The sequence below is a fragment of the Theropithecus gelada genome, unplaced genomic scaffold (genome assembly GCF_003255815.1).
Source record: "Theropithecus gelada isolate Dixy unplaced genomic scaffold, Tgel_1.0 HiC_scaffold_15987, whole genome shotgun sequence".
NCBI lineage: Eukaryota > Metazoa > Chordata > Mammalia > Primates > Cercopithecidae > Theropithecus > Theropithecus gelada.
Window position 1 is genome coordinate 2,020,193 of NW_020257754.1, and position 23,230 is coordinate 2,043,422.

Below are 23,230 nucleotides of genomic sequence, written 5' to 3' on the forward strand. Positions count from 1 at the left end.
CATGGATCACTGTTTGAAAACACTGCCTTACTCTCTTTACCCATATTCATTATAACTTACAGATTCTTACTAGGTAGCTTCTTGTGTGTGCTGTGAGAATATGAGACCAAACTGTAGAAACTGGAATGATATTAAATGAACCAAGTTTCTAGTTTAACTTTTTCACAACCACTTCTTATTACTGAAAAACCACTTGTGTCTTACTTCATTTGTTAGATGCTGTTCCCAAAACTGCTAATACACTACCTTCTAAAGAAGCTGTAACAGTTCAACAAAAACAGATGCCTTTCTATGACAAAGACAGGACATTGATAACACCTCTGCAGAATCTTGAACAAAGCTATATGCCACCTGACTCCTCAAGTCCAGAAAATAAAAGTTTAGAAGTTAGTGATACACGTAAGTAACATTTTCAGTGCTTTCTACTAGTGGATTTGTCATTAAGACTAGCAGTGCTTTAAAAGAAAGCTTTTGTTCTTTTGTTTGTGCCGCAATCACAGGCACACTGGCAATAGCTCTTTTGTGAGTTTTTTCCTCCTGATATATTAAGAACCATCTTCTTTGTGTTGATCAGTGATTAGAGGCAATAGGACATGCAAACAACCAGAGAAGCTATGAAAAAAAAATAAGTAAATATTTACATAACTTGGAAGGGTCACTTTTTAAAATAAAATATGTGACTAGAGTTTTGGGTAGGTAGACTAGACCCACTCAAATGTGTGACTAGAATTTTGGGTGGGTGACTACAGTGTTCAGAGGGTAGGATCACCAAACAGAATTCTCAAGAAAAACTTATAATTTGTATTTTAGAAATGGTTTTATATTCTCCCGTCTTGTCTAATTCAAAATCATAAATATTTACATACATGTGAAACCTTCACATGAGAAAATAGGAGAATTATTAAAACGAATTTTTAAAATTTAAGCATGTTTTTCTTATTTTGACATTATAGGTTTTCACAGTTTTTCATTTTATGAATTGAAGAATGTCACAAATAACTTTGATGAACGACCCATTTCTGTTGGTGGTAATAAAATGGGAGAGGGAGGATTTGGAGTTGTATATAAAGGCTACGTAAATAACACAACTGTGGCAGTAAAGAAGCTTGCAGCAGTAAGTTATATTTTCAGGAATAAAGAGTTGCTTCATAGTGTGCTCTATAATAAAGTTAATCTTTAGGAAATACATTATTTCAGTATGTATTTTCTTTAAATAAACATCATTCTACATAGTAGTTCTTAAAGTTTAAAAATCTGTTGAATGCTATGGACCCTACCCCTAGAAAAATGTAGTTATGTACATATACACACAATCATACATACAATTTTGGAAGATTCACAAACTAAAGTTGAGAAGCCCTGCTCCACATAGTACCTCATGTGTAATCAAGATTAAAATGGTAAGATACCAGGAAAACTATTTTTAAAAAAAAAACCATGTTTGCATTACTTTTCCCATTTAAAAATAAAGTTTATGAAGTATACATTAAGAAAAAACATTAAAATTTTTTTTATCCGTGTCCTTTGTTGCCATTTCTACTGGAGTGTTCACCTTTTACTTATTGACTAGTTATATTCTAAACCTTTTGTTAAAGCCTAAAAATATCAATAGAATGCATATGTATGTGATAAAGATAGTCACTCTTTGTCATATACATTGCAGGGCTTTTGTAGGTTTTGTTTTCCATTTTGCACTAAAATTGCGTATGTTTTCTGTTTCCTAGAATATTTTTTCAAATTTTTTGTGTAGTGAAATTTCATGCTATTTCATTTTGTTTCCAAAACTCAGTGAAATTTATATATATTTTTCATTCCACTAACCAGCCATGGACCTTGAGCAAATTGCTAGTATTTCTAGATCTCAGTTGTTCTGTAGAATTGGGAGAATAATACCTTATTGTTTTAAAGAAAGGGAGATGAGCCAGCTGATCTCTTGATCCCTCTGAGCATTAGGAACCTTAGAATTGTGTAGTATTACATTGTATATTTTATTTTTTCAGATGGTTGATATTACTACTGAAGAACTGAAACAGCAGTTTGATCAAGAAATAAAAGTAATGGCAAAGTAAGTCTTAATTTGGCAGTGCGGTGTAGTGGAAAGGAAAAAGACAAGGAGTAAGGAACCTGGTTCACTCTAGAGTATGCCATGAACTAGTGATGTTTGCACATATATGAAATTAAAATTAAGTGTTTAGAGAAATTGAAAGTACTTTTGGCTCCATAATTCTATGATTACATATACTCATATGCCTGGAGATTAAATAGCAGTCATTTTTTTTTATTTATTTATTTTGAGATGGAGTCTCACTGTGTCACCCAAGCTGGAGTGCAGTGGCACCATCTCGGCTCACTGCAACCTCTGCCTCCCAGGTTCAAGCGATTCTCCTTCCTCAGCCTCCCGAGTAGCTGGGACTACAGGTGTGTGCCATCATGCCTGGCTAATTTTTCTTGTATTTTTAGTAGAGGTGGGGTTTCACCGTGTTAGCCAGGATGGTCTTGATCTCCTGACCTCATGATCTGCCTGCCTCAGCCTCCCCAAGTGCTGGGATTACAGGCAGGAGCCACTGCGCTTGACCGCAGTCATTATTTTAAGTCACAACAAGGTTACGTGGAATTTTACTATCATGTCCTTCATTATCATGTTTTCTACTTCCAGAATTCATGAGAGATCAATTGTAGAGATACTTTAAAAACCTATCTACAGAATATATAAAGTAGCATCTATACAGCAACTAGAGTCATGTTATCTGCAAAGATAAGCATTTACTCTATGTGCTGTTATCTGAAGGCAGATATACTTTAAATAAACATCATTCTACATAGTAGTTCTTAACATTTAAAAATATGTTGAATGCTATGGACCCTACCCCTAGAAAAATGTAGTTATGTACATATACACACAATCATACATAAAATTTTGGGAGATTCACAAACTAAAGTTGAGAAGCCCTGCTCCACATAGTATCCACATATATATATATCTGAAGATATATATATACTTTATATATAAAGTAGCACCTATAAAGCAACTAGAGTCATGTTATCTGCCTTCTCAGCATTGACCCTGTGTGCTGGAAAATTGTTGGACATCATCAGGAAAAGTAGGAGGGACAACAGAGGAAATGTGTTCTAATTATTATAGTAATTAATAGTGGTTGATATTTGAGTGTGTACAACATTCCAGACATTGTGCTATGTACCTTATGTGCATTGTCTATCTAACCTTTACAACTGTTACAACTGCCCATTTTGTTTGTTAACTGAGATTTAGAAACATTAAATAGCTTGTCCAAGATCACGTAGCCAGTAAGTGTTAGAGATGGGATTGAAATCCAGATCTGTTTGATTGCAGAGCCTGAACTTTTGATCTGAATCCTAATGGGATTTACCAAATTATACCCATTAAACCCACTGCTGTAAATCACCAATCATAGTTACTTAACCTCAAGTAAGAAGAATAGACTAGAATTGACTTATGCATGGTAAAAATGATACACACTGAAAAAAAATCAAACTTTTTGTTTTTAGGATTTGTTTTCTCCACTTCTACCCCTACTCTGCAGTTCTAAAAGTAACTTGTTCACAGTAGATAATCTGGAAAATACAGGAAAATATTTTTAAAATATACAAAACCATATGCATGCAGGGCTTAATACCTAGGTGATGGGTTGATAGGTGCAGCAAACCACCGTGGCACGTGTTTACATATGTAACAAACCTGCACATTCTGTACATGTGTCCCGGAACTTAATAATAATAATACAAACCATCTCTCAAATACATCACTCAGAGATAACCACTGCTAATATTTTTATATACTTGCTTCATGATGTGTGTGTAGCATTTTCCCATGTCATTAAAAATAATTTGAAAACATTTTAAATTATTGTACAACATTCTAGAATATGTGAGAATCATATTTTATTTAACCATAGCTATGTTTGTTTCTAATTTTCAGTATTAAAAATAAAGCTTCTTTAAAGTTCTTTGCACATAAATCTTTAAATGCAGTTATACTTACTTTATCATCTAGGGTAAAGTCCTAGAAAAAGAATTACTGGGTCGGAATGCATGAACTTTTTAAAGACTTTCTAAACACACATTCAAACATTCAAATGGCTTTTGAGATAGGTTTCAGTAATTTATATTACTACCAGCGCTGGGCGTGGTGGCTCACGCCTGTAATCCCAGCACTTTGGGAGGTCGAGGCGGGCGGATCACAAGGTCACCAGATGGAGACCATCCTGGCTAACACGGTGAAACCCCGTCTCTACTAAAAATACAAAAAACTAGCCAGGGGAGGTGGCGGGCGCCTGTAGTCCCAGGTATTGGGGAGGCGGAGGCAGGAGAATGGCGTGAACCTGGGAAGCGGAGGTTGCAGTAAGCCGGCTCATGCCACTGCACTCCAGCCTGGGCGACAAAGCGAGACTCCGTCTCAAAATAAATAAATAAATAAATAAATTTATATTACTACCAGCAGTGCATTACAATTTCAAACTTTACTGGTTCCTTATCTTCATTTAATATCATTCCTTTTTTTTTTTTTTTTTTTGAGATGGGGTCTCGCTCTGTCGCCCAGGCTGGAATGCAGTGGCGCAATCTCGGCTCACTGCAAGCTCGCTCTCCCGGGTTCACACCATTCTCCTGCCTCAGCCTCCTGAGTAGCTGGGACTACAGGCACTCGCCACCACACCCGGCTAATTTCGTTTTGTATTTTTAGTAGAGACGGCGTTTCACCATGTTAGCCAGGATGGTGTTGATCTCCTGACCTTGTGATCCACCTACTTCGGCCTCCCAAAGTGCTGGGATTACAGGCGTGAGCCACCACGCCCAGTTTATTATTACTATTATTTAGTAAGTGCCAATCTCTGGACCTTACTAGCAGAATGATCTTGGCCAAGTTTCTTAACTTTCTATTCGTTAATTTTCTCATCTATAAAACAGGATAATAGTACTTAAGTTATTGTGAGGATTAAATAAAGCAGGTAAATCACTTGCCACAATGGCTCGTATATAGTATAAACTCAGCAAATGTTAATTACTCATGTTTAAAATATGCCAATTTGATGGAAAATGGAACACTTATTGCTTTAATTTGCGCTTCTTAAAATATTTATGAGAATAGAAGAAGTCATATTTGATATAATGAACTGCTAGAATTGTGGATAGTTTTGAATGAACAAAATGAATAAGCACTTAAATAAATAAAACACTTATCTTGTGCCAGATACGTTTCTAGGCTGTCATGTTTACATTTTCTCATTTAATTGTCTCAGCATCTGTATTACATAATAGGTACTATTTTCTGCATTTAGCTGATAAAGGAGCTGAGGCTCAGTAAGGCTGTTAACTTGCCATAGGTCACCTATCCAGGAGGGGGCAGAGCTAGACTTTAAATTTAGGATGTATAACTCTGAGCCCTGTGTTCTTTCATCTTACCACAGATGCCTGCCACTTTATTATATCGTAGGTCTCTTTAGTTTTATTATTCTCAAGTATATAAAGACACTCAAATTAGGTTATAAATAATCCAGTGTTATTAAAGATCAAAAACATGTAAATTAGATGTGATTCAAGATCATGTCTGTAAATCAGTGCTTTGAGTTTGTTAGAAAATTCTTGACAGTATTAGCATAAAAATACAATGGACTTCTTGAAATCTTATTTGTGCCATCATTGAATATTGGGCTAAAGAAATTGAACATCAGCCTAGTCCTTAACCAAACTTATCACAAGTTCCAATAATCTGAATTATTTAGCTTTTACTGTAAAATAGAAAGGTTTGGCCAGGTGTAGTGGCTCATGCCTGTAATCCCAATACTTTGGGAGGCCAAGGTGGTAGGATCGCTTGAGGCCAGCGGTTTGAGACCAGCCTGGGAAACACACAGTGAGACTTCATCTCTACAAAAAAATTTAAAAAGTACCTGAGTGTGGTATGTACCAGTAGTCCAAGCTACTTGGGAGGATGAGGCAGAAGGATTACTTGAGTCCAGATGGTCGAGGCCACAGTAAGCTATGATTGTACCACTGCACTGCAGCCTGGGCAACAGAGTTAGACCCTGTCTCAAAAAAAAAAAAGAAAAGAAAATAGATTTTACTTCTTTTTTTTGTTGTTGTTCATGTTGTCTTTACTTTTATTAACACTTAGAGAATTATTAAGTAGTTCTTCATTTTAGCCTATCAAGTTGGGTTAAACATTTAACGCATAAATTATTACAGGCATAAATACCATACTAGATCTATTTAGAATTTAAGTGAAGGCAGTGATATGTTACTTTTTTTTTTTTTTTTTTTATACTTTAAGTTCTAGGGTACATGTGCAGGTTTGTTACATATGTATACTTGTGCCATGTTGGTGTGCTGTACCCATCAACTCGTCAGCACCCATCAACTCATCATTTACATCAGTTATAACTCCCAATGCCATCCCTCCCCACTCCCCATAATAGGCCCCGGTGTGTGATGTTCCCCTTCCTGTGTCCATTTCTTCTAGATTTTCTAGTTTATTGGCATAAAGGTGTTTATAGTATTCTCTGATGGTAGTTTGTATTTCTGTGGGGTTGGTGGGGATATCCCCTTTATCATTTTTTATTGCGTCTATTTGATTCTTCTCTCTTCCGTTCTTTATTAGTCTTGCTAGCGGTCTGTCAATTTTGTTGATCTTTTCAAAAAACCAACTCCTGGATTCATTGATTTTTTGGAGGGTTTTTTGTGTCTCTATCTCCTTCAGTTCTGCTCTGATCTTAGTTATTTCTTGCCTTCTGCTAGCTTTTGAATGTGTTTGCTCTTGCTTCTCTAGTTCTTTTAATTGTGATGTTAGGGTGTCTATTTTAGATCTTTCCAGCTTTCTCTTGTGGGCATTTAGTGCTATAAATTTCCCTCTCCACACTGCTTTAAATGTGTCCCAGGGATTCTGGTATGTTGTATCTTTGTTCTCATTGGTTTCAAAGAACATCTTTATTTCTGCCTTCATTTCGTTGTGTACCCAGTAGTCATTCAGGAGCAGGTTGTTCAGTTTCCGTGTAGTTGAGCGGTTTTGATTGAGTTTCTTAGTCCTGAGTTGTAGTTTGATTACACTGTGGTCTGAGAGACAGTTTGTTATAATTTCTGTTCTTGTACATTTGCTGAGGAGTGCTTTACTTCCAATTATGTGGTCAATTTTGGAATAAGTACGATGTGCTGAGAAGAATGTATATTCTGTTGACTTGGGGTGGAGAGTTCTGTAGATGTCTATTAGGTCTGCTTGGGGCAGAGTTGAGTTCAATTCCTGGATATCCTTGTTAACCTTCTGTCTCGTTGATCTGTGTAATGTTGACAGTGGGGTGTTGAAGTCTCCCATTATTATTGTATGGGAGTCTAAGTCTCTTTGTAAGTCTCTAAGGACTTGCTTTATGAATCTAGGTGCTCCTGTATTGGGTGCATATATATTTAGGATAGTTAGCTCTTCCTGTTGAATTGATCCCTTTACCATTATGTAATGGCCTTCTTTGTCTCTTTTGATCTTTGATGGTTTAAAGTCTGTTTTATCAGAGACTAGGATTGCAACCCCTGTTTTTTTTTTTTTTTTTTTTTTTTTTGTTCTCCATTTGCTTGGTAGATCGTCCTCCATCCCTTTATTTTGAGCCTGTGTGTGTCTCTGCATGTGAGATGGGTCTCCCGAATACAGCAGTCTGGACTCTTTATCCAATTTGTCAGTCTGTGTCTTTTAATTGGACGATTTAGTCCATTCACATTTAAGGTTAATATTGTTATGTGTGAACTTGATCCTGTCATTGTGATATTAGCTGATTAATTTGCTCGTTAGTTGATGCAGTTTCCTCCTAGCATCAATGGTCTTTACATTTTGGCATGTTTTTGCAATGGCTGGTACCGGTTGTTCCTTTCCATGTTTAGTGCTTCCTTCAGGGTCTGTTGTAGGGCAGGCCTGGTGGTGACAAAATCTCTAAGTATTTGCTTGTCTGTAAAGGATTTTATTTCTCCTTCACTTATGAAACTTAGTTTGGCTGGATATGAAATTCTGGGTTTAATATTCTTTTCTTTAAGAATGTTGAATATTGGCCCCCACTCTCTTCTGGCTTGGAGAGTTTCTGCCGAGAGATCTGCTGTTAGTCTGATGGGCTTCCCTTTGTGTGTAACCCGACCTTTCTCTCTGGCTGCCCTTAACATTTTTTCCTTCATTTCAACTTTGGTGACTCTGACAATTATGTGTCTTGGAGTTGCTCTTCTCGAGGAGTATCTTTGTGGCATTCTCTATATTTCCTGAATTTGAATGTTGGCCTGCCTTACTAGGTTGGGGAAGTTCTCCTGGATGATATCCTGCAGAGTGTTTTCCAACTTGGTTCCATTTTCCCCCTCACTTTCAGGCACCCGAATCAGACGTAAATTTGATCTTTTCACATACTCCCATACTTCTTGAAGGCTTTGTTCATTTCTTTTTCCTCTTTTTTCTTTAGACTTCTCTTCTTGCTTCGTTTCATTCATTTGATCTTCAATCGCTGATACTCTTTCTTCCAGTTGATCGAGTCGGTTACTGAAGCTTGTGCATTTGTCATCTATTTCTCATGTCATGGTTTTTATCTCTGTCAGTTCGTTTTTGGCCTTCTCTGCATTGATTATTCTAGTTATCAATTCTTCCATTCTTTTTTCAATATTTTTAATTTCTTTGCGCTGAGTACATAATTCCTCCTTTAGCTCTGAGAAGTTTGATGGACTGAAACCTTCTTCTCTCAACTCGTCAAAGTCATTCTCCGTCCAGCTTTGATCCGTTGTTGGCGATGAGCTGCGTTCCTTTGGAGGGGGAGATGCGCTCTGATTTTTTGAATTTCCAGCTTTTCTGCCCTGCTTTTTCCCCATCTTTGTGGTTTTATCTGCCTTTGGTCTTTGATGATGATGACGTACTGATGGGGTTTTGGCGTGGGTGTCCTTTCTGTTTGTTAGTTTTCCTTCTAATAGTCAGGACTTTCAGCTGTAGGTCTGTTGGAAATTGCTTGAGGTCCACTCCAGACCGTGTTTGCCTGGGTATCAGCAGCGGGGCTGCAGAAGATAGAATATTGCTGAATAGCGAGTGATCCTGTCTGATTCTTGCTCTGGAAGCTTCGTCTCAGGGGTGTACCCCACCGTGTGAGGTGTGGGGTGTCGGTCTGCACCTAGTGGGGGATGTCTCCCAGTTAGGCTACTCAGAGGTCAGGGACCCACTTGAGCAGGCAGTCTGTCCATTCTCAGATCTCAACCTCCGTGTTGGGAGATCCACTGCTCTCTTCAAAGCTGTCAGACAGGGTCATTTGCATCTGCAGAGCTTTCTGCTACTTTTTGTTTAGCTGTGCGCTGTCCCCAAAGGTGGAGTCTACAGAGACGGGCAGGCCTCCTTGAGCTGCTGTGGGTTCCACCCAGTTCGAGCTTCCCAGCGGCTTTGTTTACCTACTTAAGCCTCAGCAATGGTGGGCGCCTCTCCCCCAACCTCTGCAATTAGATCTCAGACTGCTGTGCTAGCAATGAGGGAGGCTCTGTGGGTGTGGGACCCTCCCGGCCAGGTGTGGGATATAATCTCCTGGTGTGCCATTTGCTAAGACCCTTGGTAAAGCACAGTATTAGGGTGAGAGTTACCCGATTTTCCAAGTGTTGTGTGTCTCAGTTCCCCTGCCTAGGAAAAGGGATTCCCTTCCCCCTTGCGCTTCCAGGCGATGCCTCGCCCTGCTTCAGCTGTGGCTGGTCGGGCTGCACCAGCTGACCAGCACCTATTGTCTGGCACTCCCCAGGGAGATGAACCCAATACCTCAGTTGAAAATGCAGAAATCACCCGTCTTCTGTGTCACCCATGCTGGGAGCTGGAGACTGGAGCTGTTCCTATTCGGCCATCCTGCTCCGGGACCCAGATTTTACTTCTAATGTTGATTAATATTGGCTGAAAAGAGAACTATTTGCAGAAAATTATAAATAGTTATAATAAACATATATAAACATAAACATAATGTTAGAAATTATATATAACATACTATTTTTTTCTCTTTTTTTCTATTAAAACTTTGAATAACTTCCAACCTACAACTGACTATATAAGTATATATTATAATAATTTTGCATGAAAAATTGTTTGTCACAGGTGTCAACATGAAAACTTAGTAGAACTACTTGGTTTCTCAAGTGATGGAGATGACCTCTGCTTAGTATATGTTTACATGCCTAATGGTTCATTACTAGACAGACTCTCTTGCTTGGTAAGCTATTTGTTCATCAGATTGTTTGGCTTTTTGTTTATATGCTGGAGTATTAATACTCATTTTGTTACTGGATTATTTAAACCAAATTCGCTTTCATATTTTTCCTGCTCTATGAAAATTATACAGTTGATATGTCAGCAACTGGGTTGCCATTTTATTAGGTGGTAATCCTAAATATAAAATTCAGTCAAGATTATACTAGGAAGATGCTTTTATATATTTTTATCTTCAAATAAGAAATGTAATCACCCATTTGAGCTTATTTGGAGATTATTTTTAATAACTTAAAAATGTAGTCCTAAATTATTAGTGATATAGCATCATCTTCAGTTGTTGCCTAGAAAAATACTCTGTGTTATATAGTCTCTGTAGATTTTTTATTATTCTTTCTAGTTTTTAATTTGGTTTATTTCTTTACAAGGATGGTACTCCACCGCTTTCTTGGCACATGAGATGCAAGATTGCTCAGGGTGCAGCTAATGGCATCAATTTTCTACATGAAAATCATCATATTCATAGAGATATTAAAAGGTAAATGCTACTGTTTAAAAGCTTTTGGAAAGCTGTCTTTAAAGAATAGTTTGCTGTCACTCTATTCACTATTCACATGCATGTCTTAACCTAGAGCACCTGGACTTTTTCCCATCACTCCATGAAAGCTCTTCTCAATAAGGACATCTGTAATCTCCTTTATTCCAAGCCCAGTGACCTGCTTTCAGTACTCATCCTACTTGACCTTTTTTATTTGTTTTAATAGTAGTTTATTCTGTTCTTCTTGACCCTTTTGCCTTATGGAAATTAGTTGTTTTCTTAGTTTATGGATCACCATTCTTTTCTGAATCACCTTCATCCTTCATGAGTACTTTTCAGTTCTCTTTCTTTCTTATTTATCTAGTTAAATATTTACCTACTATAAGTAACATATTAATATATAGAGCTCAACATCAATCAAATCACAAAATAACAGTACACACATATATATTATATATAATATAGTATAGTATATAGGATTAATATAAAGAACATTTTCCCAGAAAGTGATATTTAAGCAGAGATTCAAAGAATGGGCAGGAAATAAGTAGGCACAATTTGAGGGTAACTGTAGAATAGATGATGGGAAAAAGAACATTCTAGGCAGAAGGAACTGCATTTGTAAGACCAGTGGTGAGAGAAAATATGGGAGCATGATGAGTTACAAGAAATGAAATATGCTTTGGGAGCCAAGACAGTAGGATCATTTGAGGCCAGGAGTTGCAGACCTGATTACATTCCCTGGACAACATAGCAAGACCTCATCTTTACAAAAAAATTAGTCAAACCTGCTAATGCATGCCTACACTTCCAGATGCTGGGGTGGCTGAGGAGGGAGGATGCTTGAGCCCAGGAGTTCAAGGCTGAAGTGAGCTATGATCATGCCACTGCTCTCCAACCTGGGTAATAAAGCAAGACTCTGTCTGAAAAAAAAACAATGAATAAATGCAGTATGACTGAGATGCAGAAAGTTATGGGGTGGTGGATTGAAGATAAAACTACAGAGAAGTGTAGGAAGCTAAGTCCTATAGGACCTAATGGGCCAAGGTAAGGCTTTTAGTTTTATCTCAAGTGTAATGAGATGCCATTGAAATTTTTAAGTAGGAATGTGGCATCATCTTTAAGTTTTGCAAAGATGATTTTGACTCTAATGTAGAGAACAGTTTATAAGAAGAAACAGTTAGTAGGCTATCATAGGTGGCAGTTCATATGAAGAGAGGTGAGCAGATTAGAAAGATTAAAATGGCAAAGCTTGTTGATACCTTGGCTATGCAGGGGTTCAGGAAGAGGGAAGTATCACGAATGACTCCCGGAATAATGGCATCCAGACTTGCATTCTGGAATGATTATGGCATGATTCACTTATATAGAAAGGACCAAAAAAGACCTGGTTAGGTTGGGGTTAGAGAGATGGTTAGAAAATGTGAATTCTCCTTTGTACGTGTTGTCATTGAGGTTCTTTTAAGATATAGAAGTAGAGATGTTAGTGTGATATACAGATTTGGAGCTGATGGTCTGAGCTGAAGATATAAATGTGTTTATTACTTGCATACAGGTGATAATTGAAGTGACTGTATTCACTTGAGGGGAGATGTAGATTAAGAAAAGGTCAGGAGATCGAGACCATCCTGGCAAACACGGTGAAACCCCGTCTCTACTAAAAATACATAAAAAACTAGCCGGGCGAGGTGGCGGGCGCCTGTAGTCCCAGCTACTCGGGAGGCTGAGGCAGGAGAATGGAGTAAACCCGGGAGGCGGAGCTTGCAGTGAGCTGAGATCCGGCCACTGCACTCCAGCCTGGGCTACAGAGCGAGACTCCGTCTCAAAAAAAAAAAAAAAAAAGAAAAGGTCGGTCACAAGATTAAGTCTTGAGGAACCCTAAGACTTAATGGCCAAATAGAAGGGATGATCACAAAAAGGAATCTCAGGAAGTACACATACAGAGAAAGGTAAGGTGAAAACCTGCAGAGTGTGGAGTCCCTGAAAATGAGGAAAGAGTTTCCCAAGAGGGAGTAGTCAAAAAGAGTCAAGTGCTTTAATCATTGGATTAGCATCACCATTGTCTTTGGTGACTTTATGGAAACCCATTTCCATGTAGTAATTGGTTTAGAAATCACATTGTAGTTGAGAGAGTGAGAGCTAGAGAACTGAGATAGGAGTACAGACAAGTCTTTTAAGACATGTTACTAAGGGGACAGCTAGAAATAGATATGTCATTCAGGAAACTTTTTTTTTTTAAGAAAGCAGAGACTAAACTGTGCTTGTCTGCCTATAGGAAGGATCCAGATTAAGAGGGAGAGGATACCGTGGAAGAGAGAAATGGGATCATGTGTTCAGTAGGGTTCCTGAGAATGTAAGCAGCTCGAGCAGAGGAACTGACCCTAGATGAGAAAAGAAACACCATCTCCTATCCTTCATGTATTGTTGGTACTTTCCCATGTTCTTATCATTGTCTCTTTTCTCCCTATATGTTCTTTTTTTTTTTTTTTTGAGACGGAGTTTCACTCTTGTTACCCAGGCTGGAGTGCAGTGGCGCGATCTTGGCTCACTGCAGCCTTCGCCTCCTGGGTTCAAGAGATTCTCGAGCCTCAGCCTCCTGAATAGCTTGGATTACAGGCATGCACCACCACGCTCTGCTAATTTTGTATTTTTAGTAGAGATGGGATTTCTCCATGTTGATCAGGTTGGTCTCGAACTCCTGACCTCAGGTGATCTGCCCACCTTGGCCTCCCAAAGTGCTGGAATTACAGGCGTGAGCCACCCTCCCGGCTTCTCTCTGTGTGTTTTTGCTGAGTGATATTATGTTGATTTTAACTGCTACTTATATGTGAGTGTTTTTCGAATCCGTATTATAAGCTTCCAGTCCTGGATTTTTAGTATCCCCGTACCAAAAACACTGCATCTGGGTATCCCACAGTAACCTTTAAGTCAGCACATGAGAAATCAAACTCATCAGGTCTCTCCAACCTAAAGTCTTTCCACATTTCCTTTCTGATCCAGTGAAGTCACTATTCATTCTCTCTCTCAAGCTGAAGACGTTCTCATTCTCTGTATCATGCTAATTACAAAATTCTGTTGAGTGAGCCTCAAAATTTTCACTTTCCATTTATCCCATGTTATGACCATTTAGACCCTCATTATCTCTCATTTGCTTTGTTACAAACCTTTGTAGTCAACCTAAATCCAGCCTATCAGTCCTCATCTATTCACTACAGTGCTACCAGGTCATGGTCCTAAAAGTTAAGTCTAATAACATCAGTTTCCTACTGTGAAAACTTTAGCTGGTAGCCTGTTGCTCACAGGATAAAATTCAAATGATCTCCATGTTTCTAGGACACTCATTCCTTGAAGTTGACCATGTACACCATATCATATTTTCGTCACTCTGTAGCTGTTACTCCATTTGCCTGGAGTGCCTTTCTTTCCCTCATGTAACTATCAACTTCTAATAATCCTTCGATACTAAGCACACTTGTCACCCTCTGTTTGAAATTTTTCCTGCTTTTTCCAGGCACATGGTTGTTCTCTCAGCATTTTGTACCTAATATTACCATTGTTTTAAAAAATTATTTATGCCTTTGTCACAGACAAGATTTTAAGACTCCCCCATGCCCAGCAGTGAGCTTAAATACTATACGACATAGGGAGTTCTCAATAAGATTGTGTTGAATGAAAGTATGAAAGCATATAATGAATTAATTGAGATATTTTGGCCATATTTTTTTCTCTTCAAAAGCCAGATAGTACAGAACAAAAGAATAAAGAAATGCATAATTGAGATACTTTGGTTGGAAATTTGTTTTTAAATGAATTGATACATATTAAGAAAGGAATTATTAAAGGTGCCTTGGAAGACTTTGTAGTAATTTACCCTATAATAAATTATTTGCGGAATAATGAAAATATCTCTTACTAATGTAGACAGTTTTATTTCATTTTTATTCTCCTAAATTTTTTCCTCAAGAAACATAAAAAAAGAGGACAGTTGCTTCTCTTTAGCTATAATCTGAGTTCTAGGTTTATTAATAGAAATTTTAGGCTTTTATGATGCATACTATAAAATGTTATACTCTGTAAATATGTATGTACATAGACATGTATGCATATACATATATACATGCATACATACATTTAGCTAAGGAGCTGTTTGACTTTTTTGGGGTGGGGAAAACATTTTTTTTCTTCAAACTTTACATTTTTTTCAGTGCAAATATCTTACTAGATGAAGCTTTTACTGCTAAAATATCTGACTTTGGCCTTGCACGGGCTTCTGAGAAGTTTGCCCAGACAGTCATGACTAGCAGAATTGTGGGAACAACAGCTTATATGGCACCTGAAGCTTTGCGAGGAGAAATAACACCCAAATCTGACATTTACAGCTTTGGTGTGGTAAGTTCCATATACATAATTAGTAAAAATAGTCATTCTGCTATAATTGTGGAAATGAAGTAGAATATTATTTAATACACCCATCTTGTTTAGCTCTCTTAGGTAACAACACAAGTTTTTCACATTTACCTCTACTTATACCAGAAAGTTTGTAAAAACTTCTTCCAATGTGTAAAACTTTTGAATTGATTTTTGAAATGACTACAAGAAATGATTTTCTTGCCATCTGTGTTTATGAATTAGCATGACACCCAATGCATTAAATGAATCGTGTCATACAGTATATACTTTAGTCTCACATTTTTCGACATTTACTAATCTACCTGTCTATTCCCAATAAATTTTAAGATAGAGTAAGAGATAGGTGTGGGTGGTTGGAGAAGCCAGGGGCTTTTTCTTCAATTTGTTTTTTCATATGTGTTCCATATATGGAAATTTAACTTCATAGCACTGTGAAAACAAGGCATAGGACTGTAGAATATGCCTAATGTTTAGAAAATAATATTCTCCTAAGAGCCAGAGAAAATTATTCTTGTGAAGAATCCCTAAGAGGCAGGAAAAGGATTGGGAGTTCCCAGAACATACGTTGAGTGGGGCTGACTCCTTAGTAGAATTGCCAACAGAAAAGAGCTGCTTATGGTCATGATGGGGTCCGAGATATCCCTGAAGGAGGGATGGCGAGAAATGCCCAAAGCTCGTGTTCTTTCCACTTTAATATCTAAAAGACATAGCCTTGTATAGAATGATTAATCAAATTTTGTAACCAAGATTCATATTCCTTCTAGTTTATATTTATTTTTGTCTTGAGTATTATATATATAATTTATTAGTATCATGTATAATATATGTATATTTTAGAGACAAGGCCTCACTTGGTCACCCAGGCTGAGTGCAGTGGTGGAATTACGGCTCACTGCAGCCTCAACCTCCTAGGCTCTAGTGATCCTCTCACTTCAGCCTCCCAAGTAGCTGGGACTACAGATATGTGCTACCACACCCGGCCAATGTTTTTTAAAATTTTTTGTAGAGACAGGGTCTCCCTGTTGCCCAGGCTGGTCTTGAAGTCCTGGGCTCAAGTTATCCTCCCACATCTGTCTCCCAGAGTGCTGGGATTACAGGCGTTAGCCACCATTCCCAGCCTGTCTTGTGTATTATATTAATGAAATTTTTTTGTCTTAATAGGTTTTACTAGAAATAATAACTGGACTTCCAGCCGTGGATGAACACCGTGAACCTCAGTTATTGGTAATTGAAATATTCGTTTTCCTCAATCCTTTTTTCTCTGCTTTTGTAGTCTAAATTTATATGGATAAATTTGACATCTAGAAATAACATTTTCTGTTGGCAGTCTTTCCATTGGCTATTACACAATAGCATATGGAAAAAGCATTAAATACTTTTCATTCTCAGCTCTCCCATGAAGTATTTGTGAAGCCTAGAAAAGTCACTTACGTATTCTTTGTTCTGATTTCTTTGTGGGTAAAATGAAAATAGAACGAAATGATTTCTGAGGTCCTCTTTAGCTTATGTTTATTTTGTTACTTTCAGGGTGGCTGCTCTTAATAACAGTGTTTTCAACATTTTCAGAAAGGAAAAAAATGGCTTCCATTCAAATTTCTCTCAGAATAAAATTGCTAGGAAAAGTTCTCTACTTATTTCTATCATGGGGTATTTTATTTACAAAGTTACAATAAAAAACATACCAAATTTGCTATTGTTAGGAAAAACTCAAATCATGTATTTCCTTTGCTCTCATACCACAGCAACAATCAACACAGAAGATTTCTGTGACCAAATGTGAGTGGGGAGGATTTCCCTCCACCAACAAGCAGGCAGTCTACTTTGCAGCGAAAGTCAGCTGGATCTCCTCCAATTTAATTCTGACACTATGTTCCTAGAGATAGCATCAGAATCAGATCCCACAGGTTAAGGGCTCTGTCCCCGAGACTGCGGTCCCACCAGACACCAGTCGCAAGTTTAGGCCTCCAGAACTTCTGACCAACTGCCTTCAAGTGGGAGTTCCTATGACCTCCTCTGTGGGTATGGAGGGCTCAAGATTGAACCCAGATTGATTCACTAACTTGCATGCAGCATATACTTTACCTAAGTTTTCCATCATTTTGCCTAAGGCTTTTTCTTTCAAAATATATAAAAGCCTCAAAACTTTGGCTTGAGTAAGGATGAAATGCAGGAAAACATAAGCTCTATCTCAGTCACAAGTTTTGCATCTCATCATATAATAGTGAAAATCATAAATCTTTGGAGAATTACACTCTTTCACCCATTCTTAAGGTTTGACTGTGATGTGACTCTAAAGTAATAAGATTTTTGTACAAGCACAGTTAAAAAAAAAATGATCCTTTGAGGAACCCTTATGTTACTAGATTCTGCCATTGCCAAACATTTTCAGAATTTATCTTTTGAAAGTGTTTTTGAAGAGTTTACCTCTCATGAATAGTTTTTTTCATCTGTATTAGTTTCCTAGGACTGTTGTAAAAATGTACCAAAAACTGTGTGACTTAAAGCAACAGAAATTTATTTGCTCGTGGTTCTGGAGGCCAGAGTCTGAAATCAAGGTATTGGCAAGACTATGCTCTCTCTGGAGGCTCCAGAGAGAATCTTGCCTTGCTCGTTGGATGTGGGGCTTACCTCCAGGATTATCCATAATCTGGAATATTCTCATCTCAGGATACTTAATTACATTTAAAAGGCCCTTCTTTTCCTAATAAGAGGACATTTACAGATTCCAGAAATTATGGCATAGACATGTTTTGGGAGACCATGATTCACCCAACTTACTCTCTTATTCCTACACTTCTCTCCCTGTTAATTCTTTTTTTTTTTTTTTTTATCATGGCCTGCTCCCCATTTTTCCCCTCCCTTTTTCTCTTTGATTCAACAATCTTAGTACCCATAGAGAAGTTTATTGGGTACAGGGAGGAGGAGTCAGGGTCCAGAAGTTGGAGTTGCGCTATTAGAAGCACATCAAGAAGCAGACCACGCTGTGCTGCCCACCTAGTAAATGCTGCTAATGGAAACATATAAGCAATTAGCTCATAACATAAATATAAAAATTGGAAGGCAGATGGGTGGAAGTATCTAGAAGGTATAAATAAATATACATTTATATTATACACACACACACACACACACACACACACCCAGTCATGTGTTGCCAAATGACAGGAATATGTTCCGAGAAATGCGTTGTTAGGCAGTTTCATTGTGTGAACCTCATAGAGTGTACTTACACAAACCTAGATGATGTGACCTACTACACACCTGGGCTGTATGGTATTGCTCCTAGGCTACAAACATATGCTGTACAGCATAATACTGTCCTGGATACTGTAAGCAATTGTAACACAATGGTAAGTATTTATGTATGTAAAAATAAAAGAGGTACAGTAAAAATATGGTATTATAATCTTATGGGACCACCATCTATATGTGGTCTGTCATTGACCAGTTGACCAAAATGTCATTTTGTGGTGGATGGATGTACTTATTTACATAGAATTTGTCCTGTATGTCTTGTTTTTTTTGTTTGTTTGTTTTGTTTTGTTTTTGGAGACAGAGTCTCGCTCTGTCACCCAGGCTGGAGTAGTGCAGTGGCGCAATTTCGGCTCACTGCAATCTCTGCCTCCTGGGTTCAGACGATTCCCCTGTGTCAGCCTCCTGAGTAGCTAAGATTACAGGTGCACACCACCATGCCTGGCTAATTTTTTGTATTTTTAGTAGAAACAGGGTTTCACCATGTTGCCTAGGCTGGGTCTTGAATTCTTAATAGGGTTTTAAGATAAGATAGTAAAATGAGAGTACATGTTATTACAAAGTAGATTAATTTAAATAATTAAAATATACATTCTAATTTCCTTCACTTTGATTTGAAGCTCTTAAAGTTTTAACACTCATTTTAAAGCTAGATATTAAAGAAGAAATTGAAGATGAAGAAAAGACGATTGAAGATTATATTGATAAAAAGATGAATGATGCTGATTCCACTTCAGTTGAAGCTATGTACTCTGTTGCTAGTCACTGTCTGCATGAAAAGAAAAATAAGAGACCAGACATTAAGAAGGTATGAATTTTGTATATTTATTTAAAAAGAAAGGGGTGGGGTTCATCATATTTTCCAGAGTGTATATTTTAAAGCAAGTGTATAATGTGGTTCTTTTGTTTTTTTCTATGTCTTTTTATAAGGTTCAACAGCTGCTGCAAGAGATGACAGATTCTTAAAACTATTGGAATAGACTCTTGACTTTTTATATACACCTATCTCAACCATTTTTTTTTTTTTTTTAATTTGAGATGGAATCTCGCTCTGTTGCCCAGGCTGGAGTGCAGTGGCATGATCTCGACTCACTGCAAGCTCCACCTCCCGGGTTCACGCCATTCTCCTGCCTCAGCCTTCCAAGTAGCTGGAACTACAGGCGTCCACCACCACGCCCGGCTATTTTTTTTTTTTTTTTTTTTTTTTAGTAGAGACGGGGTTTCACCGTGTTAGCCAGGATGGTCTCGATCTCCTGACCTCATGATCCCCCCGCCTCGGCCTCCCAAAGTGCTGGGATTACAGGCGTGAGCCACCACGCCTGGCCTCAACCATTTTTTTAACTAATTTTTTTCCCAAATATTCTTCTTTACCTTTAGCAAGGCGCAGGCTGTTGCAGGATAGTGGTTATTAAAGCATGGGTTGAACTTCCAACATATAAAAATAGAGCCACCATATCAACACTTAGCCCTACCCATTAGTATCACACCCAGTTCTTACAGTAATCCCTGAGATATCTCCAAGCATCAAACACAGTTTGAAAATTACAGAGTTAGCAAAAAGAGCCTGGGCTGTATATAGGGTGGAAACACTCTGATCTGAAGCCCAACTGACTCCACTACTAATTTGCTGTAAAGCTTTGGACATACACTTAGCTGCTGTGAGCCACTAATAACATTGGGCTAATATCTGCTGTGCTTCTCTGACAGGTAATCATGAAAATCAAATGATGCAGAATATAGACAAGCACTTTGTGAATTATAAAAATAATACAAAATTTAAAGTTTATAGAGCCAGTTACAAAATCCTATTAGTCATATATTTATAGATTGTGTTCACAGCAATCATTTAACCACAAATAAAATATCCCTTGATGATGCTGCCATAATGATATGTCCATTATTAGATTATGTTACATGACAAAGTTGAAAGAATTTTGCAGATGCAGCTAAGGTTCCTAAACAACTCACTTGGAGACTGTTGAAAGGGCCTGACCTAATCAGGTGAACCCTTGCAAGAAGGATTCTCCTTGTAAGCCTTGAAGAAGTATGTACCATGTTGTGAGAGGGCCACATTGGCTAAAACCTAAAGGTGGCCTCTAGAAGATGAGACGTACCTTCCAGTTGTGGGCAAGCAGGAAAAAAATTGGAACCTCAGTTGCAACCACAAGGAATTGAATTCCACCAACAATCTGAGTGAGCTAAGAAGAGTACTCCAAGCTTCAGATGATACCACAACCTGGCTGACACCTAGATTTCAGCTTTGCGTGATCCTCAGTATGAGAACCTGTCTGTGCTGTGCCGGACTTCTAATATATAGAACTGTGAGATAATGGGTCACATTGGCCAGTTGTGGTGGCTCATACCTGTAAATCCCAGCACTTTGGGAGGCTGAGGTGGGCATATCCCCTGAGGTCAAGAGTTCAAGACCATTTTGGCCAACATGGTGAAACCCTGTCTCTACTGAAAATACAAAAATTAGCTGAACGTGGTGGTGAACGCCTGTAGTCCCAGCTACTTGGGAGGCTGAGGCAGGAGAATTGCTGGAACTGGGGAGGCGGAGGTTGCAGTGAGCTGAGATTGTGCCCACTGCACTCCAGCCTGGGTGACAGAGCAAGAGTCTGTCATTCATAAATAAATAAATTAATTAATTAATTAATGGATCACGTTAAGCCTTTAAGTTTGTGGTAATCTATTATGCAGTAATAGAAAACAAATACAGATACTGTCCCATGATGTTTTTCCCATGATGATTTCCCATGATATTTACAGGTTCTGCCCACATTTGAGGGGTATGTGGGAATAAAACAGAGCATGTACAGTGGGGGGGCTTATAGTCTACATACTGAAATGTGGGGTTGGAGCCCCAACACAAGGCCCCAGCAGGGCACTGCCTAGTAGAGCTATGGGAAAGGTGCTGCCACCCTCCAGACTTGAGAATGGTAGAGCCACCAGCAGCTTGCACTCTGAGCTTGGAAAAGCCACAGACACTCAACTTCAACTATGAGGGAAGCCGCGTACCCTGCAAAGCCACAGGAGTGGAGCTGCCCAAGGCCTTGAGGGCCCACCCCTTGCACCAGTGTGCCAGGATGCAGGACATGGAATCAAGGAATATGTTGGGGCTTTAAAGTTTAATGTCTTCCCCGCTGGGTTTCAGACTTGCCTCGAGCCTGTTGCCCCTTTCTTTAGCCAATTTCTCCGTTTTGGGACAAGAATGTTTTACTCAGTGCCTGTACCGCCAACCGTATCTTGGAAGTGAATAACTTATATTTTATTTCACAGGCTCATAGGTGGAAGGAGTTTACCTTAAGTCTCAAATGAGACTTTGGACTTTTGAGTGATGCTAGAATGAATTAAGACTGTGAGGGACTATTGGGAAGGGATGATTATATTTTGCAATGTGAGAAAGACATGAGTTTTGGGGGGCTGGGGGTAGAATGACATTGTTTGGGTGTTTGTCTCCTTCAAATCTCATGTTTAAATGTAATCCCCAGTGTTGGAGGTGGGGCCTGATGGGAAATGTTTGGGTCATGGGGGCGGATCCCTCATGAATGGCTTAGAGCCACTGGCGATGAGTGAGTTCTCACTCAGTTCGTGCAAGACCTGGTGGCTTAAAAGAGTCTGCTCCCCCTTTGCTTTCCATTGTGATTGTAACCTTCCTGGGGCCTTCATCAGAAGCCAGGCAAATATTGGTGCCATGCTAGTAAAGCCTGCAGAACCATAAACAAAAAAAACCTTTTTTCTTTATAAATTACCCAGCCTCAGGTACTCCTTTATAGTGATGCAAAACAGGCTAACAATATATAAATTTGTAATTTTTAAGTTATATATTGTTTTTATTAAACACTTATGAGTACTGTTTGAAGTGCTTTATTTAATCCTTATAACAATCCTATGAATTTGGTAATAATATTCACATTTTACAGATGAGGAAATTACCCAAGATTATGTAGCTAATAAGTTGCATGGCAGAAATTAGCATCTGGCATCAGTTTGCAATCTTTACCACTAACACTATGTCTGTGCATCATATTAATCATAATCATTTTCTCCGTCATGTGTTGAAAGCTATTGTGCCAAACATTGTGCTAAGAGTTTTAGAAGCATGATCTGATTTGATAAATCTACAGTGTAGATTCTATTCTTTTACTTCTTGAGGAAATTTTGAGACCCCCCCAAAGATTAAATAACTTATTTCCCTTGTTCATTGTATTAAACTGCAGTTCTCCACTCATCTGTATATTTGATGCCTTTTGCAATATGGCTTTGTAATTTTTCCCATCAAGAAGTAAAGTCTATTTCCTCAACCATTAAATCTGGGCTGGCCCTTGTAACTTGCTTACAGAAAAAGTGATGGTCAGTTCCAAGCCCAGGCCTCAAAAGCCCAAATGCACTACTTCTCTCATTTGGAACCCTGCCACTGACATGAGAACAAGCCAAGGGTAACAAGTTGCCAATGACAGACCATGCAAAACAGAGACAGCGCATCTCAGATGAGGTCATACTTAATCAGCCCGCCTGCCAGCTGATCACAAACATACATGAGACATGAGAGGTCAGCCAACTGTAGATTTGTGAGGAAGGATAGCTGTTGTTTTAAACTGCTATTTTTTTTTTTTTTTTGGTACAGTCTCACTTGGTCACTCATGCTGGAGTATAGCAGTCTGATCATGGCTTACTGCCGCCTTGACCTCCCAGGCTCAAGTGATCCTCCTGCCTCAGCCCCTTGAGTAGCTTGGAGTACAGGTGCATGCCACCATGTCCAGCTAATTTTTGTTTTTAATTTTTTATAGAGACAGGATCTCACTATGTTGCTGAGGCTG

The 23,230-nt window shown here is 38.4% G+C and overlaps 1 protein-coding gene across 1 annotated transcript in view; it reads left to right on the top strand.

The window, feature by feature from the left end:
- LOC112617260 (interleukin-1 receptor-associated kinase 4) overlaps positions 1 to 20,292 on the top strand; it is a 33,940-nt gene extending 13,648 nt beyond the window's left edge. Inside the window, exons 5-14 of the mRNA XM_025374001.1 lie at positions 217 to 399; positions 954 to 1,114; positions 2,001 to 2,065; positions 10,100 to 10,214; positions 10,639 to 10,748; positions 14,954 to 15,137; positions 16,320 to 16,382; positions 19,060 to 19,218; positions 19,341 to 19,416; positions 19,735 to 20,292. Of these exons, the coding sequence (XP_025229786.1) occupies positions 217 to 399; positions 954 to 1,114; positions 2,001 to 2,065; positions 10,100 to 10,214; positions 10,639 to 10,748; positions 14,954 to 15,137; positions 16,320 to 16,382; positions 19,060 to 19,218; positions 19,341 to 19,376 (1,076 nt within the window). The 3' untranslated portion in view covers positions 19,377 to 19,416; positions 19,735 to 20,292. The remainder of the gene's footprint in view (positions 1 to 216; positions 400 to 953; positions 1,115 to 2,000; positions 2,066 to 10,099; positions 10,215 to 10,638; positions 10,749 to 14,953; positions 15,138 to 16,319; positions 16,383 to 19,059; positions 19,219 to 19,340; positions 19,417 to 19,734) is intronic.
- The last annotated feature ends 2,938 nt before the right edge of the window (positions 20,293 to 23,230 follow it).